The 21,942-nt window shown below is 51.7% G+C and overlaps 1 protein-coding gene across 3 annotated transcripts in view; it reads right to left on the bottom strand.

The window, feature by feature from the left end:
- The window catches only part of KIAA1671 (KIAA1671 ortholog), a 186,065-nt gene that overhangs the window by 83,656 nt on the left and 80,467 nt on the right, over positions 1 to 21,942 (bottom strand). Inside the window, exon 1 of one of the 3 annotated variants that reach the window (XM_061170490.1) lies at positions 9,177 to 9,411. The exons of the other annotated variants lie outside the window; for them this stretch is intronic. Coding sequence (XP_061026473.1) covers positions 9,177 to 9,227 — 51 coding nt within the window. The 5' untranslated portion in view covers positions 9,228 to 9,411. Of the gene's footprint in view, positions 1 to 9,176; positions 9,412 to 21,942 lie in introns of those variants that run through there. 3 annotated transcript variants of the gene reach the window in all.

Below are 21,942 nucleotides of genomic sequence, written 5' to 3'. Positions count from 1 at the left end.
AGCCAAGGCCGCCCCCTCCCCACACCGTGTTTAGCCTGGGAGACGCCACAGGATACTGGTGCTGACCTGAACTCACATGGCAGGTTGCTGGTTTGTTCCCAAGGTGGGACTTAGGGTCATCCCTCTGGGAGGAACGGCTGGAGGACAAAGGCTGCTTTCACTGGGCCCCAGGCTGCTCTCGGCAAACACGGGTGGTTGGGGGCAGAGCGGGGAGCAGGCAGCCCCTGGCACGCCCCTCCTGGGAAGGTGGCCAACAGGCCAGCGAGGGCCCAGGCAAGCTGGGGCAGCACTGGGGTCTGGCAGGGGCCTTCGCTCCCCCTCTGGGTCTTTTCCAATTACGCCTAAAACAAGGACAGGGCAGAGTACAGAGAGGCAATGAGGAAATATTGGGTACATTCAATAGAATGTGAGAGGTTAAAAACAAAAGGCCTCCCTAGAATTCAAGTCAAATTATAAACATATACTAACATAGTGCAGGCTCCAAGGCAAGACAGCATGGGATCAAATCCCAGCTCCTCTGCCAACCAGCTGTGTGATCTTCTGCAAGTGACATAACCTCTCTGAGCCTCGGTTTCATCATCTGTAAAATGGGGATGATATTAGTGTCTCTCTCCCAGGACTGTTGTGAGGGATAAAACGAAGTAATATGAAGTGCTTTGCCTACTGCCTGGCTGCTATAGGCTGAATTGTGTTTCCCCAAAATTTATATGTTGAAGCCCTAATCCCAGTACCTCAGAACGAGACTGGGCTTGGAAATGGGGCCTTTAAAGAGATAATTAAGTAAAAATGAGACTGGTGTCCTTACAGGGAGGAAATTTGGACACAGACACCTGGGGTGCACAGAGGCAAGGCCATGTGAGGACAAACCAGGAGGCAGCCCTCCTGCAGCCAAGAAGAGAGGCCTCAAGAGAAACCAAACCAGCCAACACCTTGATCTCGGACAGCTAGCCTCCAGAACTGTGGGAAAATAAATTTCTGTTGTTTAAGCCACCCAGACTGGTATTTTGATAGGGCAGCCCTAGCAAATACATACACTGACACAAAGGAAGAGGTACATGAAGATCTCCTATTACTATATTATCATATTTATATTGTAACTGTGAAATAATATGATGTTAACATGAATGTGCTTATATTTTATTAATACAGTAGGCTTAATGCAAAATATTAATATGACATTAAACAGAATACATCTGCAAACAGCTGTCCCTCCCTACCTCAGAATTTCTACATAAAGCACTGTGTTTTCCTTGATGAGAACCTACTGTATAGCACAGGGAACTCTACTCAGTGCTCTGTGGTGACCTAAATGGGAAGGAAATCCAAAAACAAGGAAATATACATACATGTACAGATGACTCACTTTGCTGTACAGCAGAAACTAACACAACGTTGTAAAGCAACTATACTCCAGTAAAACTTAATAAAAAAAAAAAAAAAAACAAACAACAAACCCCATCAGGTTTTCTTAAAAAGAAAGCAAAGAGTTTTCTTAATTTGGACCAAATTCCTTGACAGCCTTCTCATCCATGCACTACTCCACCCTTGAGGAAGCACTTACATTGTCTTCTTCTGGCTCCAAACAAAGACACCTCAAACCTCCCACCGCTTCCAGAACCTGCAGGCCTCCACACATGCTGGTCCTGCCACCTAAATGTCCTTCCCCCCCACCCCCCACCCCCCGTCCTACTCAAGCTTTAAGAGCCAGCTCGGGGCCCAGCCCAGAAAAGGCACTCAATACACACGCACAGCACAGCAAGCCAACTTTGAGACGAGCCGATGACTGCATCCCACAGGTGAAGACGCTGGGCCGGGAAAGGGGCAGTGACCAGCACAAGCAAGGTCTCACGGCCAGGACCACAGCCCAGCAGCCCAGCGTCCTGGCTCCCGATTCAGTGACGCTGTCCCGCTAGCCCAGGCTGCCTCCTCCCTCACCCGTTCTGCCTCGAGGATGGAAACCATGTGTTCATTCAGTTTGAAACTCCCAAATCCACGTGCCTTTTCAGCTCTGGAAAATCCGTTTGCCCACCAGGGACAAGAGTGGGTGGCAGAGCAGCACCGGTCTGCATCAAGCTTTTCATCCCTCCATTGCTGATGGACTGAGGCCAGATTTGCTACCAAAAAAATAGATGCAGATTCTCTGCAAGGACCAACATCCTAGGATTTAGCAAAACTTGGCAAAATCTGCTCCATCGTTTACACTCCATACTATACCCCACCCTCTTCATATTGGATTTTCCAGCTGAAATAACTGGAGGTCAGGGGCTGGCCTTGGCCTGGCTTATCCCACCGAGACTGATCTTGGTGGCAAGGCCGTTTCTGTGACTCCCTAGCCTTCACTGGCCTTAGGACTCAGGCGGCAGGAGACCTGAGGGGCAGAGAGAGACCACGGGCTGCAGCGGGGAAAAACCCTGCCCTAGAAACCCAGTTCTGAGGCCTCCCCTCTGTGCGACTTAGGACAAGTTAGGTTTCCCTGGTGTCCCCATCTGTAAAATGGAGATAATCAGAGCGCCTGCCTCTCTGGAGAGGGTTACACACGCTCAGGTGTGGAAATGGGGTAGCCCTGTACCGTCTTTAAAAAGGCAGCCGCTCAAGTGATTTGTTAGAACAGGAGTGCCCTCTAGCGTCTCCATCTGGAAATCATTCTTCCAGGGAGTCCCCCAGCCCACTTCTTGTATCAAGTCAGTTTGGATAATTCCCTTGGGAAGGAATGTAAAAAGATAACGGCCCCCGTTTATTTAGTGCCTATTATGTGCCAGGTGTTCCCCCCACTGGTCTCCACCATGAGATGCTGACATAATCCCCATTTGAGAAAGGGGGATTACTCATCCCCAGGTGAGAAAACTGAGGCTCAGAGACAGGAAGCCACCTGCTCAAGGTCACACTGCAGGGAAGCCTGGATTCGAACCCAGGTCTGTCTGACGCCAAAGTTCTATTCTTTACTGGATCCCTAGAATTAGGAGATTGTGCACAGTCAAAAACCTTAAGGAGAATCCAGCCCAATACTTCACTATACCAACAGAGAAATTGGGGTCCAGAGAGGGCAGGCAATTGCCTCGGGGTCACACAGCAATTACACCCCAGACTCCTGGTTCCCGGAAGTGTTTTGCCCACATTCCCACCCCTCCAGAGCTTCTACCTTGCATTTATCATTCCTTTTGGCAGTCATAGGACTGGCATGTCCCTTCTAATGGCTCTAATCCCTGGAATGTCTGAAACCCAGCAACAGCTCCTTTGGGACAGCAAGGGCTGCCAGCCTGAGACAACTCTGTCTGAGAGTAGGGAACGCTGTTCACTTCAGCCCATCAGCGTGAAATATCTCAGGGGCTAAAGAATCTCCCGGCATGGGCTTGGCATTTTCATTCTCCTCGGAGGTCCTTTCAAATTCCCACCAAAGCATCTCAACAACCTTCAGACACGGGCAGGGCAGGAATTACCTTCGGTTATACGGACAGGGAGAGAGAGGCTGGGGAAAGGATGGGGAATGTCTAACAGACATTTCAAACTCGACAAGTCAAAGCCAAATCCTGATCTGCCCCCAGGACCCTCTTCCTCTGCAGTTCTCCTAACGGACGCCAGCGGCACCTCCATCCTTCCCTTCGTCAGCCCCCAAATCCTTAGTGTCTGTATGACTCTCTCACCCACACCCAATCCGTCAGCGAATCCCGTGGCCTGACCTTCAGAGCAGATCCAGAATCTGTCCACTTCTCACCACCTCCCTGGTCTGAGGCACCGTCATCTCCCACCTGGACAACTGCAGAGACTCCTCGCTGGTCTCCCTGATTCTGCCTTTGTCTGTTCAAAACCCAAGTCAGACTGTGTCCCTCCCACTCCAAGCGAACACCCTCCACTGCTCCATCCCCTTCAGAGCACAAGGCATAGTTTTCCGAGTGGCTGCCAGGCCCTGCATGACCTTGACAACTCCCATCGCCTCACTCACTCTCTGCTGCAGCCACACTGGCCTCCTTCTGGTTCCACAGAACTGCCTGTGCACACATGGACCTCAGGGCCTTTGCACTGGCTGCTGCCTCTTCCCGCAACCTCCCTGGGCCTACTCCCTCCCCTCTTCCAAAGTCTCGGTTCCAGTGTCACCTTCTTGGGGCATGCCCACCCATCCAAGCCCTCCTGAGCTTCTCACCCCCTTACTTCCTTCTTTTCCCGGCCACCCCGACTCCTGACATACTATACAGTGTTCCTGTGTAACACGCCCATTGTTTACTGCCTGAACCCCTCACTGGAACGTTAGTCCCCGAGGCAGGAATCTTTGACCGTCTGGTTCACGGATTATCTCAAACACTGAGAGCAGGCCCTGCCACAGGCGTTTAATTGAATTGAATTGAGGACCCATGAGCTGTCTACACCGGCATCAGCTGCTAACACTTATCCAGGACCGACTGTGCCCTGGGCTTGTTGGCATTGCCTCACTGAGTCCTCAGGACCTCCCACGAGGGAGATGTTATTATCATTCCCACTCTACAGATGGCAAAACTGACTTTCTGAGAGGTTAGGAGATTTGCCTGAAGCTCTCCACTCCATTAGCAAGCTGCTCGGTGGAGACTGGAAGCCAGGAGGCTATGACACCAAGACCCCAGTTCTCCGCCCTGCAACTGGGTTTACAAGGCACCCAGGGCTCGAGTCTCATGACACAAGCTGCCTGCGGCCCAAGCCTCAGCCCTGGCTCCAACAGCACAAAAATAGCCAGTTCTCCTATTTCAGCCACAGACATTGCAAAGCCAAACCGGACCCTTAGCACAGAGTGAGACCGCCAAGATCTGAGACGCAGGAGCTGGTAGTAAAAATAACAGCAGTAGCAATGGTAATAGTGGACAGGTGTGTGTGGAGTGCCGGGCGCCCCAAGAAAGCCCACAGCCATCCAGTCCTCACCACGCCTTCCACACGCTGTCTGCTGAGCACCTACTATGTGCTGGGCACCGTGCCCGGGGCTGGGTGAAGATGGGCATCCTTCCTGCCCGAGGGAAGCCACATGCCATAACCAAGCACATTAGCTTTGGTGCCAGACTTCCCGAGTTCAAACCCCAGCCCTGCCCCTTGCCAGCTGGTCCGTATCAGGTGGGCACCCAACCCCCTGGAGCTCCAGGCTTCCCATCTGTAAAATAATACTACCCAGCTCTCGGGGCTGTCGGGAGGATTAACTGCGATGCCACACGTGCAAGTGTTTGGAGGGTGAGAGAGGAATGCACGTCACTGTCTCATGACTGGTATTATTATTCCTGGAGGTGATGACAGGCTGAGTGAGGGACGAAGCTGAGTAACCAGGCAACAAGGAGGCCCTGGGGAGAGAACGGCCAGTCTAACCACATTTAGACATTTGGACATTTTTCCACCAAAAAAAAAAAAAAAAAATCTGGCCATGGAGTCGAAGGCAGGGAGATGAAGCTCAGCAACCACCATGGAAAACAAAGTGGTTTCCCTGTCACTGCACGGAGACGGAGCCATCGGACCACAGACCCTGGCAAGGAGGCATCTGAAAGGGGCAGGAAAGGGACCCGCCACCAACAGCACAGGGGTCCGCCCCTGGGCTTGGTCTCCGCGTCACACAGCCTCTTCCTGAAGAAGCTGTCAGAAGTGACACTCTGGCAACCCTCTTGGCCGTGGGTGACATGGAGTCAAGGAAGGTGGCCAGCCAGGAGTCAGTGCTCAGGCTCTCTGGGCTGGCTGAACAGGCAGCCTCTGGGGAGCCTGGGAAAGTCTGGGGGCGGGGGTGTCTCCCATTCTCTCAGAGCCCTCCCGCCACCCCCAAACAAGAACATCTAGATGGTGAGCGCCTCCTCCGAGTCCAGCCCTGTGCCAAGGATACTAATGCCGCTTGTCTTAGCTAATCCTCAGCACAATCCACGTGCAGATGGGGAAACGGAGGCTCAGCGAGGCAATGTGACTTGCTGTTGGTGGAGCTGGGATTCTAAGCCAGGGCTCTCCCCTCCAGAGCCCAGCTTGGCCCAGTGCAACATCCCACTATAATCCCCCACTTTGCAAAAGTTGATTCAGGTCGAAGGATTTCCTGTAGGCTGGCAAGTCGCCTCAACCCGTGGGCCTCAGTTTCCCCATCTGAGAAACAGGAAGATCAGAGTCAATGAAGTAGCTAAAATGTCATAGAGGGAGACCCGTACTCAGATACAGGCTCTGACACCTCCTAGCTGGGGAGGCCTTCAGTGAGCAGCTTAACCTCTCTGAGCCTCAGGTTCCCTAACTGCAAAATGGGGATAATAATGAGACCCACACATAAGGTTCTGGTTTCTCGTGAGGATGAGATAACCATGAAAGGCGCGGGCCCCGGACGCTGGGAGCGCTCAGTAGGAATGGTGGTGGTGACGGTGGCCATTGTTGTTATTATTATTGTTGCAATTGACAACCACAAGCAACCAACTTGGTGCTAGTGCCCCAGCAAGGCCACCAGCCTTGGGACCATCTGGCTGGGTTATCTCGGCAACAAAGGAGATTAAGTAACTCAAAACAGCCATGGCAGGGGTAGCCACCAGCTACAGTTACTAATGATTTAAAGCAGAAACTTAATCTCCCTCCCCCACTTCCCAGCTGATGCTGGGCAGTGACTGGGCTTGGTGGTGGGGGCAGCGCCCCTCGCCCCCAGAACAGAACTGCAGCTACGTGGGGGACTCGGGTCACCAACAGGAGACCACCGACATCCCACCGACAAATGACCAACTCTGCAGAAACCTGCTGCAGCCCACGCTTGGCCCCAATTCTAAGAAGCTGACTTAGGAAAGAACCTGAAAAGTGAATAGAGATTTAAGGCTGAGAATGACGATCACTAAGTTGTGCGTGTAGTGAATGCCTGGGAGTAACCCAGGTGTCCAACCGTGGGAGAACGGCTGATAAATCAAGGCTGACGACAAGTGCAGGTAGTTAGCGGTCACGAAGCAACACGTTTACAGAGGGCTTCCAGATGTGGGCAGATGTTCCCCTTATCAGTGGGCACATGAAGTGAGACGTGCACATTCTACACTCATTCGTTCACTGCGATGGATGAAATTTAGAGGCAAAATATGCCGTGGGACCCCATATTGGATCCTGGAACAGAGAAAGGACATGGGTGGATAATCTGGTGAAATCCAAATCAAGCAGGCTTTCTCAGCCTTGGTGCGACTGCTGTTGGGAATGGGTCACTGTTGGTGGTGGTTGTTTGGGGGGTGGGAGACTGCCCTGTGCATTGGACCATCTTTAGTAGCATCCCTGGCCTCCACCTGCAAGATGCCACCAGCACCCCCCCGCCCCAGCTGCAACAATCAAAGAATGTCACCAGACATTGCCAAGTGTCCCCTGAAGGTCGTCCCTGGATGAGAACCACTGGAATAAAGCCTAGAGTTTAGTTAATAGTACTGCACCAATGTTAATTTCTTACGTTGGACAATATACTATGGTTGTTACAGTAAGATGCTAACACGAGGGGAAGCTAGGTGAAGGATATACAGGGACTCCCCCAACCATCTCTGCCACTTTTCTGTACATCTAAAAGTATCCCAAAATTTTGAAACATTATGAAGAGGTGACATGGAGCAGAAAACTGAGAGCAGTTAGTGGCCCAGGCTGATGGAGTGATGGGTGAATGTATAGTCTGTGCTACGTGAGTCTACAGCAGGGATGGGGAGGGCTACCCTCCGCCCATCAGGACCCTTACAATAATAGACGCTTAGCTGGTCACTCTCCATCTGACGTGGCTTCCTGGGAAAGAGGAAGAGCTCATGTAGTTGGTTTCCCTGGCAACCAGCCCCCACCCTTACTTAGGTGCAGGCCAAAAGTCATCTCATTAACATAAACTCATGTGTGAATATCTAGACACTTTTATCACTTTTATCACTTTGGAAACTCCAAGGGTTTTAGGAGCCCTGTGCCAGAGACAGGAACAAAGACCAAGTATGTATTTCTTACTATAAATCACAATATCACAGCCTCCCTAACACTGAAGCCCAGCGCCTGTGTGTCCAGCACATCAAGGTCATGAGGCTCCAGTGGGCAGCAGAATCCCCAAATACAAATGATTGTGGACTGCTTATTTTCTTTCTCATGTTCTTCAATATCTTCCAAGTTTTCTACCATGCCCATAAATTATTTTTGTAATTAACAAAAAATAAACCAGTTAATGTTCCCTTACATTTACAGGACAACAATAATCCAAAGTCAGTGATCAAAGGAGAAGGACTCGGCGGGGGTTGGGGGGGTGTCTCCTGTTTTTCAACTGCTGCAGGGGACTTGGGCTGGGGTGGGGAACGGCTGAAGGACAATGTTTCCTAAAGTTGTATTTTTAGGAGCTCCGGAAAATTCCCTGGGTGACTCGGCATTTGAAGTATTTGCAAACATTCAGCAGGGGGAAAAACAATATTTCCCAAGTCTTACTTTCTTGGGCGTTCTCAGCCGGGTGGCAAATGTTCTGGAAAACTCTGAGACCCACCTGTGACGATTCCCCACTAAGCCCCTCTGTTCATGGAGCCCTGATGAATGTCACATAACCCACCATCATCTACTGCCCACCCCTTAGTTTCACAGATGAGGAAACAGAGGCCCAGAGAGGGGAAGCAACTTGCCTGCGGACACACAGCAGGTCAATCTCAGAGTCAAAACAAGATTTGAAAAGCACTTTATACCCCACAAAGCACTTCCACGTGGGTTCCCTGTTTTTGGCATTTCGCCAAAAAAAGTTTGGAGTTTTTTTTTTTTTCTCTGTTATATAGAGGAGAGGCCGCAATGGGAGGGTTCCAACTTTCTACTTTTGCTTAGTAAGTTCACTGAAAGAAAAACAAAATCTATTCTTTCCAACTCATAAAAGATGAGACATTTTTACATGCACGCAAAGGCAAGTAGGATGTAATTTCAGAATAAAGAACAGTCCTGTAAATCAAAGAAATATCGATTTCTGGAAAGATCACTAACGCTCCCCTTGTTTTTCCTGTTTTTCCGAGGACTGGAGGGGTGGCCGCCGTGCCCACTGACCCACCCTGGGCAGGACCCCGTCCTCTTCTATGAGCCCCCTCTGCCTCCCAGATCAAACCCCATCCCTTTCCCAACACCCCCTCCTCCTTGAAAAAACCACCATTTCTTAAAGAAAACAGAGACACTGCCGACCAGACAGAGCCAGGAAGCAAAGCTGGCCGGATTCGGGAGGAGAAGAAAAAGGAGATACGGGTCCGGACGGCTGCACTCACCCACAGGTACCGCAAGAGCTTCAACAAGCTGGGGCAGTAATAATACTCCATTTCTGGCGCCTGGGGGTTATGCAGCCTGCATTGTGCACGCTTCCAGTCGCCCTCTGGAGGGGGCGGCTCTTCCCGCTCGGCTTGTCACGCCAGGAGTCAAGTTCAAGGTGGCATGAATCATTCAGGGGCCGGCTTGTGGCCAGGGGACTGGCAGGATGGCCCTGCCAAGGGCACGGGGAAGCTGCTGCTCAGGTCCCGGAGCCCCGCCTGGAGCATCTCTAGTGGCTCTTCCGGGGGGGGCGGGCCCAGGGGTGGCCCCTCCCTAATCTAGCTGAGTGGTCTGGACCCTGCACCCTCCTGGGGGTGCTCTGGGCCTGGGGGTTTTCCGCTGAGTGGTGGGAAGAGCAAGGATGAAGCCCCAGAACTGAGTGTGTGCGTGTGTGTGAGTGTGTCATGTGAGGACAAGTTCCTCCCCAAAACCACACACTGAGGGGGAGCCCCCCCCATCCCAAATCCTTCCATATAAAGGAAATAAATCAACTCAGGATCCCATCGGCTCACACAGCCCCTCCCAGCTCAGTCAAGTTCCTTCTGACTCAGTTAAGCTTCTGAGCAGCCCTGGAAGGAGGCCCTGGTTGTCCCGATTTTACAGAGGGGGAAAAGGGAGGCCCAGAGAGGGATAGGGACTTGGTCGAGGTCACACAGAGAGGTGGAAACTGAGCCAAGGCTGGAACCCAGGCCTGCCAACCAGTCCTGGGTTCTGTCCACTCCTGAGGGCGGGAGGCCCAGGGTGCGAGCGGGGGATGCTGAGGAAGGGAGAGACCGGCTCCCAGAGTCATCATCTGCCAGCTGGGGGTGGGGGGAAGGTGGTGGCAGCGGGGGGAGCATCCTTTTCAGAAATTAAAAATGCTAATTATAGCACACCTAAGGCTGACCCAAGGTGGCCTTTCTTGGGAACTTCCTTCGAAAGAGTGTGATCTCGGCAAGTCACCCCACCTTCCTGAGCCTCAGTTACCTCTTCTGTAAAATGGGATGGAGTATCCCTGCGTTTCAGGGTTTTGTGCATCGGATGAGGCAGAATAATACCAGAGCATCTCGTTTAGTCCTCACGGTGCTTCCCTGGGGGAAACATTACCATCTCCACGGGCCACACGAGGAAGTTGGGGCTCGAGAGCGAAGGGAGCTGCTGAGGTGAGCGGCGGGGCAGCCCCCGAGCCCCAGCTCCACACCACCTACGTCAGGTCAGCCCACGTCTGAACCGGAACCGGACTGGCGCACAGCGAGCGCCCTGCACGAGAGCCCAGGCAGGGGGTGGTGCAGAGGTACCCCCGGCCCCAGGGACCACGTGCACCGTACACATCAGGCCCACAACCCGACTCGGGGCAGAGCAGCTGACAGGAAGCCCCCGAGGACACCAGCGGGGAGCTGAGCTCAGCGGCTGAGGAGACCACGGCGTGAACTTCAGAGCTCTTCAGAAGCAGGCCCATGGCTCCTCCGACTCGGCGCCCGACATCTGGCAGGCGAGGCGTCCCCGCCGCTCACTGCCCAATGGACAGCCAGTTGGGGGCTGGCCCCAGCTGATGGCGCAGGTGGAGGTACAGCCTGGCCCCTGCTCTCTGGCTGACCGGCTGATGGTCCAGTTGGAAAGTGGGGTCCTGCTCGCTGGGGGGCTAACAGAACAGCGGGAGGTGGCCCTAGCTGGCTCTGACTGTCCTAGGGGATAACCGTCCACCACCAGGAACGTGGAGGCTGCCGATGGCCAGCTGCTCAGCCTCGCATAGGCCTGACGGGGATGGACCAAGAGGGAAATGGGCTGGAAAGGGCAGAGGGGATGACAGAGATGGGGGGAAGGGGCTTGGTCGCTGAGGGGGATGGAGACACACACACAGGCAGGAAAAGAGATGAACCCGAAGAAAGTCAGAGACCGCGAGGAGACAAAGAGAGCAGGGCAGTGGGTTGGGAGCAGGGAAGGGGGTGGGGTGGAGGCAGAAAGACAGGAGACAGGGCAGGGGTGCTAAGGATAAAAAGAAAAGTGAAAAAGTCAGACCTGCCAAGTCCCAGGTGGAGACAGAGCTGAGCCCCGACACCAGGCACCAGTGATGGAGACGCCCCCCCCCCCCACCTCAGAGTCCCGCTTTCTCAGCCTGGAGGTGGCCACAGTCACCAGGTCACACTCCCAGGAGCAGGGGGCCCCCTGCCGCACCTCCACTCCAGGCCCAAAGCGACCCCTACCTAGTCAGGGCTATCGCCTTCTGGTCAGCTGGGCTGGTCCCACCCTGCCCTGTAGAATCCTTCTCACCTGGCCAGGGGAACCACCTGCATGCACAGTGGTGACAAAGGCACCCCACACACACCGTGGATGCCTCCCCTGGCTCCCCATCCCTCCCACCCCAGACCCCTGCTCACCTTTTACCATTTGACCCCACACCTGCCCCACCCCAATCGGGTGCGCCAGGCGACCGCAGGGCCTTTGCTCATGCTATTCCTCAGTCGGAAAAAGTCTTCCTCCCTGTAGTGGGTGGGATGGTGGCCCCCCCAAAAGGTATGTCCGCCCAGAACCTGTAAATGTGACTTTATCTGGAAAAAGGTCTTTGCAGATGTAATTATTAATAAATTAAGGATCTTGAGATGAGATTATTCTGGATTACCCTGGATGGCCCTAAATCCAGCAAGTGTCCAGAAGAGAAAACGCAACCTCCGGGGAGGACGCCACATGAGGACGGAGGCAGAGACTGGAGGGGTATGGCCACAAGCTAAAGAACACCTCGGGCCCCCAAAGCAGGAAGAGGCAAGGAAGGATCCTCCCCTAGAATCCCTGGAGGGAGCGTGGCCCTGCCGACACCTTAACCTCAGGCTCTGGCCTCCAGAACGGAGAGAGAATAAGTATCTACTGTTTCTGAGCCACAAAGCGCGTGGTGATTCATTACGGCAGCCCCGGAAAACAAACACACTCCCCTTCCTCTCCACCTAGTTCGCTCCTATTCATGCCAGGGTCTCTGGCTTAAGAGCTAACCAACCTGCCCCCTCCAGCAGCCTCCATCCCAGGCTCAGGGTGGCCCCCAGACACAGGGCCCCACGACGCCTCTTCTGGAGGAACACTCTGCATCCCGGTGATTCCTCCTTCCATCCCTCCTCAAAGGTCAGTTCCCCAGGGGCCCCCACCTTGGTCAGCCTGGCTCCCCACGTCCCAAGATGACACCCGGCCACAGTAGGTCCTCGGGCAATCCTTATTAAGGTCCTTCATTCATTCCAGAAAAGACTGAACGTACAAGCAACCATGTCGACCTACTGAGAGGGCTTAGTCTTGAGCAGAAATCTCTCACCTATAAAAAAGATGGGAGGCTGTTAAAAATCAACATCTGCGTTCACGAAGGAAAACAGGGATGAAAACGGGTAGCCCCCAGGAGTGACTCTGTTTCTGTCAGGTTTTTTTGGGGGGCGGAGGGCAGGGAGAGGTAGGCACACTATTTTGTTTTATTTGAACGAGTTGCTAACACTTAAAAGCATCAGAAGAACGGTGGGTAGCAATGCAGATTTCCGTCGTCGTCCCTAGAAAAGCAGGCTGGCCTGGCCCAAGAGTCTGCATTCCTGCATGAGGACATGGGCCACTGGTCCTGCCACATTCCCTGCACCCCACAGCCTTGGCTGGTCTTTCAGTGCCCTTAGCTGTACAGCCTCCACGTACCATCACAGTGACACCCATTCCTCAACCGTGTATGGACCCTCAGCCTCCCAGCCTTTGCTCAGGCAGGGCCCTCCACCGGGAATGCCCTTTCTATTTGTGGAAATGCAACCATCGCTCAAGGCCAGTGCAAGCAGCACGTCCACAGGAAGCCCTCTGAGCAAGCAAGCCTGAGTCACTGGGCCTCCTCTTAGAGTATATGAAGGTGCTTCTCGTGATGAGAGCCCGTCCTCCCCGCAGGGCTGTGAGCTCCCCACAGGCAAGGAGGTCCCAGGGCCTGGCACACAGCCCAGCACTCAGGTGCTCTGTAACCGCTTCCTGAAAGGCAGAGGGTTCCCAATTCTCCTGCTGACAAGGAGATCACAGCTAGATCTGGGAATCCATGACACACAGAAGGCAGACCTACTGTGTGCATGGCGGCTCCTCAGCCACCAAAAGGGACCCACAGAAGCCATACACATGTCCCCATCTTCCAGGAGTTGACAATCCCCTGAAGGGTCAGGGCACAGACAGAGCAGAAGACTGTCCGGAGGGGAAATTGAGACCCAGGGAGGGGATGGCTAGTCTCACAGAGGCAGCCGGGGTGCAAGACAAGGGTGTGGATGCTGGAGGCAGACTGCCTGGGTTCGAATCTTCGTCCCAGCACTAGACAGCTTTGTGATATCGGGCTGGTTGTTTAACCTCTCTGTGCCCCAGCTCTATGTAAAATAGGGATGACGACAGTGCCTGTCCCACGGGGTCGCTGGGAGGAGGAAATTAAGAAATATGTGTAATAAACTGCTCAGAGCCTGGAGCTCTCAGTCAGGGCTCAAATCACCTTGGCCATAACCGACTAGTGGTATATCAAGTTCAGCCGCCCTGGATGGCAGGGCAACAAGGAGGGGTCCAAGCTGGGGTCAGCCCTGCAGGATAGGGGGTTATCTACCCCAAACAAGGCACTCTGAGCCCATCCCACCAAGGCACGGCCAACCCACAGGGCGTTATCAACTGCAGGACGTTGGAAATCACTTAAAACACACCCCCGAAAAAAAAACCAAACCAGAACATTTTTCATCCGCTTTCACCCAGCCTGACCCCTGGGTTCTCTCTACTGTGAGGAGGGGCAGACAGGGAAGGGAGGGACAGGGAAGACACCAGCACTGAGAGGGAGCCAGGCCAACATAAAGGGCGGAAGCACTCTGGCTGCACCAAAACCACCGTGCTCAGGGAGAGAAACCAGGGGGGAAGACCTCATGGTGGGAAATGTCCAGAAACGGCGAAATGATGGACACAGAAGTAGGTCGGTGGCTGCCAGGGCCTAACGGGTACGGGGTTTCTTAATGGGGTGACGAGAAGGTTCTGGTATTAGGCAGTGGTGATGGTTGTGCAACTTTGTAAATTTACTGAAAATGATTACATTGTACGCTTAAAAAACGAGTGAATTTTATAGAATGTAGATTCTACCTTAATAAGCTTTTGGAGAAGGAGGAGAAGAAAGAAGAAAGAGGAGGAGAAGCCAGAGCAGGAGGAAGAGGAGGCAGCTTGCAAAGGACCGAGGGAGGTGGGGGGCAGCAGCAGGAAGAGCCCCAGGCAGGCGTGTGCGGGGCTGCATATGCACCTAGACCCCAGCCAGAGAGCCCTCCCTGCTAACTTAGTGAGCCCTGCTTGAGTACCTGCAGTGATGCTACTATGCTGGGGCACAAAGCTGCCAGGAGCAGGGATTTGCACTCAGATGGGCCTGGGTTCGAATCCCAGCTCTGATCCTGCCAAATGGTGTCATCCTGGACAACCTGCTTCTCCTCTCTGTGCCTTGGTTCCTTCTGATGTAAAACGAGGTCGGTGAAAAAGATAACAACGACCACAACGGCAACAATAATAATTTCTTCCCTCACAGGGAAGCTGGGGGATGAGGTGAGGTGGGGTCAGAAGAGTGCCTAGCAGATTTCAAGTGCTCGCTCACTGAAAGCCTTGAGGATGAAGTGTGAGGTGGTAGGGACATCGCGTGAGACTGAGGGAGGCCAGGTTCTTGCCCTCTAGGAGCTCAGGGTCTACAGGAGGGAAGCACCTGGGAATAAATTATGGCACTGGAGGCTGAAGGGCCTGGAGTGCACAGGAAAGGGTGCAACCCAGGAGGGCTTCTTAGAGGAAGTGGCATGGAGCCGAGGCTTGAGATACGACCGAACGTTCCTCTTCTCAGGAGACGCTGTCTTCAAGTAGAGGATTTAGCATCTCTGGAAATACATCTTCTTAGGTCAGAAATGCCATTTCTATATTCATAGGGCTCTCATTATGGGCTACCCACCCCCTGGACACATACAACCCCCCCCCCACACACACACACACCTCTTTTAGAAATAAAACTTCGGGGAAACTTTTTTTCCCCAAAAAATAATTTATTCAAAAGAGAAACAACAGCAGTGAAAACAAACTGGGGTGGCCAGGGCTGTGAGGGCTGCAGATGAATGTCCCAACTTCAGCCCAGCAGCCCTGACTGGCTTGCAAAATCAAAACTGACAAGAGACCTGATGGGGACTCAAGCTGAGTGACACATGCTCCAAAATCAGTGACAAGCGTTAAAATAAAAATCTAAATGGCCGTGGAAGACTTGGCTTTTTCGGTTTTAGAATGAAGGCCCTAGTGCAAAAGGGGTTAAAAACTACTAATAAAGCAAAATGTTGAAAGCATTTAGATCGCCCCCATCCTGCCCTCTGGTGGTCACTTGTGAACACTGCATCAGGAAGCTGGTGCTTTCTTTTAATCTGGGAGGAGGATGGGTGGGGGAGAGGACAGAAACTGTAGCAAGACCCCCCCTGGAGTACACTCAGGGCATTTCTGATGCCCCTTGAAGGTGGAGGCTTCCAAAAGAGTCTGACATCCCTGGACCGAGCCCGCCAGTGGCACCTGCTCACTTTCCCAAGCCTCTGTTTCCCCATGAACTGTGGCAAAGATTCAGCAAGATCATATGTGAATCGAGACTGCCAATACCGTCTGTGTTAACTGAAGGTGGCTGGGTGTGGTTAAAAAAATTTTTTTTCTCCAATGTATAAAGACAGTGAGATTTCACAATGAGATCAAATCCCCGTCATCAGTTTTGCCTGGAACATTGGGCGGTCCAGCCACTCTGGGCAGGACCACCCTGGGAGGGCCCCCGCCCTCTACCCTGTTTGTCATTAAATTCCCATCCCTGCCTGGCCTGGCTTCTGAGGGTAGCCCCTGATACAGGATCTCGAGGAACACCGCCCACAAATCTGGATTCAGAAGCCCTGAATGCATCTATCTGAGGCCGGCACTTAGGGATCACCAGTCAGGGGGTTTCTGAGATGGAAGGAATGGGGTCCTCGGAGCGCTGTCCCACCCCCCTGACTAAATTCTCCGCGTTGCTCCAAGCCCTCCTCTCTGCTCGGTGACAAGGCCACCCTGCGAGCACAGGGGTCCCCTCCCAGGAGTGTGGCAAGGACAACAAATCTGTTTTACAGGCAAAAGAGGTCAAGCCCCCCGGCCACTGCTCAGGCTCAGCCCTCTGCCTGGGTCGCCCTTCCTGCCTCTCTCTACCTGGCTGACTTCTACACACTGCCAAGACCCAGTTTCACTGTACCTCGAGCCCTTCTGGCTTCCCCACAACCAAGTCAAGGGCGTCCGAGCATTGTTTCTCTCACCGGGCCGGTTAGCTGTGCACATGCCTATCTGTCCTCCCTGCTCAGCTGCTGACTCACCCTCTGGCTCACTTGCTCACTCATTCATTCAACATGGCGCTGAACAAAGGAGTCAAGAGCCCGGAAATCCTGCAATTCTTGTTTGCGGTAGGGAGACAGGAGATCAGAAACCAAATAAATAGTAAGTGCAGACAGAGGTTAGAATAGTGAAGAAATGAAACCGGTACAAGGGGACTGTAAAAATGAGGGGAGTGCCAAAAAGTGGAAACACACCAAATGTCCATCAATCGAAGTACAGATAATCAAAGTGTGGTATGTTGACATGACAGAGTACTATCTAGCCGTAAAAAGGAACGCCGTATCCATCCATGGCCCGGATGGACCTAGAAAACACTACGCTGAGTAAAATAAGACTGACCCAAAAGGACAGATATTGTGTGATTCCATTTATACAAGGTACCTAGAACAGGCAATTCTTAGAGACAGAAAACAGGAAAGGGTTTGCCTAGGGCTGGGGACCGACTGGGGATGGCAGCTAATGGGTACGGCTTTCTTTTTGGGTGAGGAACACATTCTAGAGGTGACTGTGGTGATGGCTGCACATATTAAAAACCACTGAATTCTACCCTTTAAATGAGTGAATTGTATGTCATGTGAATTACATCTTGATAAAGCTGTTACATTTTGAAAAGTGAGCCAAGTTCAAGAAAAACATTAACTACGTATTAGTCCAGGTGGTTCATGAAAATGAAAAATGTTCGGAGTGATACATGAGAATGACTAGGGTTTGGGAAACATCAAATTCGTGTGTTAGATCCTCCAAGCACAAGCTCCGTGTGGGTTCAAATCCCAGCTCTGCCACCTCCTGGCTTCATGATGTGGGCAAGTGACCTCACCTCTCTGGGCCCCAGCTTTGCCAACTGGAAAATGGGAACAAGAATAGTTCCCACCTCATAGGGTCACCGTGAGAATGAACCGAACACGGTGCCTGGCACATCCTAGGAGGTCGATAAATTGTATCAAGGAGGGGCCCGGGGATTGACTGCTAAGGGGTGCTTGGTTTCTTTGGGGGGTAATGAAAATCTTCTAAAATTGATTGCTTGATGGATGCACAAGTTTGTGAGTATACCAGAAGTGGAGTAAACCCTCGCGCTGCATGCCTACTATGTGCCAGGGACCGTGCTGGGTGTTCCCTGCCTCTCAGAGCCTCCACTCTGATGGGGGAGGAAGACACGGGGTGACGGGGGGACACTGCATGTGACACAGGTGTCTGGGGTCCTTCTAGAGACGTGGCATCAGGGAAGGCCCCGCTGAGCAGTGACACTGAGCTGGGAGATGCCCTGAGAGGAGGGAAGTCAGGAGGGAATCTGGAGGACAGCAAACAGCCTGTGTGCTAAGGCCCTGGGTGGAAACACGCCCGCGTGTGAAGGGAACATTCTGGAGGCCAGTGTGGCTTGAGTGGGGTGAGTGGAGATTGAGTGATGGGAGCAGAGGTCACGTGGGTGGCCAGGGGCCAAACCACACACAGTCCTTTAGGCCCTTTGTGCCCACGAACTGGAGCCTGAGTGCGATGGGATTTTATCCTCCAGGAACCGATGTGAACCTGGCTTTTCTCCAGCGTGGGGTTGGTGCTCAGCAAACGTTTCTGGAATGAACTCTGAACTCTGCCTGGGCCCTGGACCACTAAGTCCAACTTGGCAATTTACCAATGTCTTTCTCATCCACTCATGACAGCCTGTGAGGGGCACGGAGTGGGCTTCACCCCATTTCACAGATGAGGGAAATAAAGCTCAGCGAGGTGTCCGAAGCCAGAGAGTGGCAGCTGAACAAGGTTAGATGAGAATCCGGGTCAAGTGGGGCTTATTCGGGGTTCCCGCAGGGGTGTGTGTGTGTGTGTGTGTGTGTGTGTGTGTGTACATATACACAAGAGCACTTGTGTGCACCCTGGAAGCAGAAATCGTGTGGCCCCAGCAACCCTGCCAGGGTGCTGTGTCTCAATCGCCTGTACAGCTGAAGCAAGTAATTGTGACTGTTAGCAGTTGAAAGTGTATGTTCGTTAATGATTTACTTTCTTACAAAAAAAAAAAAAAAGAAATGAGAGTCAAGATTATTCTAGTATTAGCATCATTCTCACGCAAGGGCACATACTTTCTCAAGGAGGTGAAACAAAAGGACGAGATCATCCTCTGCACTCTGGGCCTCTGCTTCCTCACCTATGCAATGGCGGCAGTGTGCCGTGGCACGGAATGGGTTAACACGTGGACAAGGTGAACAGGTCCCAGGATCTCCTCCCAGCGCCCGCAAGCTGCCCGCCCGGCCCCAGTAGGGAGGCTGCGCAAGCGAAGCAGGTGCCCGGGAACCCACAGAACCCCGGGAGTTCCAGTGGCACAACTGAAACAGAATTCAGCCCAACAGGACTCCCCTGTCCCCGCAAAACGCCCTCACCCCTCCCCGGCCGCAAGGGGTGAGTCCACAGCCCAAGAATCAATCCAGGTGTTGCGATTCCTTTGCTGTGTGCCCTTGGGCCAGTCACCTCCCCTCTCTGAGCCTCAAGTTCAGCATCTCTAAAATGGGCATCTTCCTAGCACCTCAGGATACAGTGGGGTCACTCAGGGGAAAAAGGCCAGGATATGGCACTCAACAAAGTGTAAGGGTCCAGGCCTCAGGTTCCTCATCTACAACATGGGGACAACCTCTTGGGGTTTGAGAGGATTCAATGGGATAGTGGAATAACGTTTGTACAGCACTCAGCGCAGGGACTGCCATGTAGAAACTCAATATATGATATACAGTCATGGTAATAACAGCAAACACTTAAAAAACACCTACTAGGTGTCAACCACTGTTCACAGTGCCTCCTGACATTAATTCATCTAAACTCAGTTCATTTCTAACAAGTTGGCTCTATTATTATCCCTCTTTTACAGATGGGGAAACAGAGGCACAGAGATATTAACCCACACAAGGTCACATGGCTGAGAAGTAGCAGAGTTAAGATTCAAACCCAGGCTCTCTGGCTTAAGATACATATTACACTTCAACTACAAAATTGTTTTTGGTATGCATATTATAACACAAATTTTAAAAATTATTTTCTACGCAACAAAAGAAAAAGTAGTAGATAAATTAGATGTAATCAAAATTGAAAACCTTCATGCATCAAAGAACACTACTAAGAGAATGAAAAAACAATCCACAGACTGGGAGAAAGTATTTGCAGATCATGTATCTGATAAGAGATGAATATCCAGAATATACAAATGTGTGTGTGTGTGTGTGTATATATATATATATACACACATATCAATCCGATTCAAAAATGGGCAAAGAAGATACACAACTAGCCAAGAAGCACAAGAAAAGATATTCAATATCATTAGTTGTTAGGGGAATGCAAATCAAATCCACAAGGAGATACCACTTCACACCCATTAGGATGGACAGTATTTTTTTAAAAAACACAGAAAATAACAAGTGTTGGTGAAGATGTGGAGAAATTAGAACCCTTGTGCATTATTGCTGGTGACAATGTAAATTGGTGAAGCCACTGTGGTGAACCCTCAAAAAGTTAAACGTAGAATTACCATAGTTTTTTGAGCAATTCCACTCTCCGGTATAGACTCAAAATAACGGATAGCAGGGACTCAGACAGATACTTGCACACCAATGTTCCTAGTAGCATTATTCACAATAGTCAAAAGGTGGACACAACCCAAGTGTCCATCCACAGAAGAACGGACAAACAAAATGTGTTCTGTACATACGAGGGAATATTATTCAGCCATAAAAAGGAGTGGAGTGCTGACACGTGCTACACCATGGACAAATAAATAAATAAAACAAGCCAAACACAAAAGGATACACATTGTGTGATTCCATTTATATGAAGTACCCAGAAAGGGCAAATTCATAGAGACAGAAAGTAGAGTAGAGGTTACCGGGGGCTGTGGGAGACGGGGAGGGGGGAGTTAGTGTTTCACGGCACAGACAGACTTTCTGTTCAGGATGATGAGAAAAGCTCTGAAGATGGATGGTGGTGATGGTTACACAACACTGAGAATGTATCTAATGACATACATTATTATAGATGTATAGTAAGCTTAAAATGGTTAAAATGGTAAATTTTACGTTATGTGTATTTAACCACAGTAATTTTTTTTTTTTTTTAATCGTCTTGCCCAAATTGTTCCAACAGCCTCCTAACCGGTCTCCGAGCTTCCAGTTTACCCTCTCCAACCCTTCTCTGCAAAGGCCACTAGAGGGCGCCCCAAGCTCCAAGGCGCTCCTCTGACCTTCTCTAACCCCGGTCCTAACTTCCCTTGGCTCTTCCAAGCCTCTGGCCGGCGAACACCACGCCCCTTACTCTAACCCTGAGGGTCCTTCTCAGCTGGGTCTAGTCAACGGGCTCATCCCCACCACTCCCCAGCTAACCCCCTCGAAGCTCCTGGAAAACCCCACATTGTCCCACCCAACACCAGAGTATTAGTTCCAGGGAGCAGGAACCACACGTCTTGTTCACTGCTGTACCTGATGGGCCCAAAACAGCACATGACACATAGCAGGTACTCATACATTTCTGTTGAATGAATGAGTGAGTGACTAAATCAACAAATAACTAGTTTGTACCATCCTGGGTTTACAGTCTAGGAATGTGAGCAATTTGAAGACAAGTTAACTTGTTCATCTTTATATCTGTAGAGCTTTGCATGAATTAATAACTGGGTAGAGGATGGATGGATGGGTAGGTAGATGGCTGGGAGGGTAGATGAGTGAGTGGGTGGAGAGAGAACTGGGTAAATGAATAAATACAAAATCCTCCCAATACAAAATCTCAGGCACAACTGGTCATTTGCATTTTAAGACCTAGGAAACAAAAGCTTTCTGGTCTGGCTGGTTTTAATCCAGAAAGGAACTTTAATCAGCTGAGATATAAATTACTCCATTCTTCTCCAGCCCTTTGGACTCAACAGTGAAAGACAAGAAGCAATTAACAAATGAAATTAGCCACCTGTCAGAGGATTCCTGGGCCTCCTAAGAGCCCAGCTTGCTGTCCAGATCCTCACCACTCAGCTCCACATCACGCTCCTAGAGCTGGCCCATCATCCGGACTCACCCAGGCAGAAGGACTCACTCTGGCCGCTGGGCCGGCTCCCACTCGGCCTGTTCCTTCCACCTCAGCCTTCCTTCCCTTCCCTGAGGCCTGCTCCCCAGCAGACTGGGGGCCATGGAGGGCGGGGATTGTGTCCTCCAATCCCTGAAGCCCAGTGCCCAGCACACATCTCACATCACAGCACACAGATGCTGGGTAGATTTTCTCTCTTGTCCTGTATCCTGGTTTGGAGGCCCAAGGCTTCCTTGATAAGGAAGCCAGACTGTACTAAACCATGCTATTTGGTTTTTGTTGTCGTTGTTGTTTTGGCTGCACCACGCGGCTTGCAGGATCCTAGTTCCCCAACCAGAG

The sequence above is a fragment of the Eubalaena glacialis genome, chromosome 15, assembly GCF_028564815.1.
Source record: "Eubalaena glacialis isolate mEubGla1 chromosome 15, mEubGla1.1.hap2.+ XY, whole genome shotgun sequence".
In the NCBI taxonomy this organism is placed as follows: domain Eukaryota; kingdom Metazoa; phylum Chordata; class Mammalia; order Artiodactyla; family Balaenidae; genus Eubalaena; species Eubalaena glacialis.
This window is presented reverse-complemented; position numbering and strand designations above follow the sequence as displayed.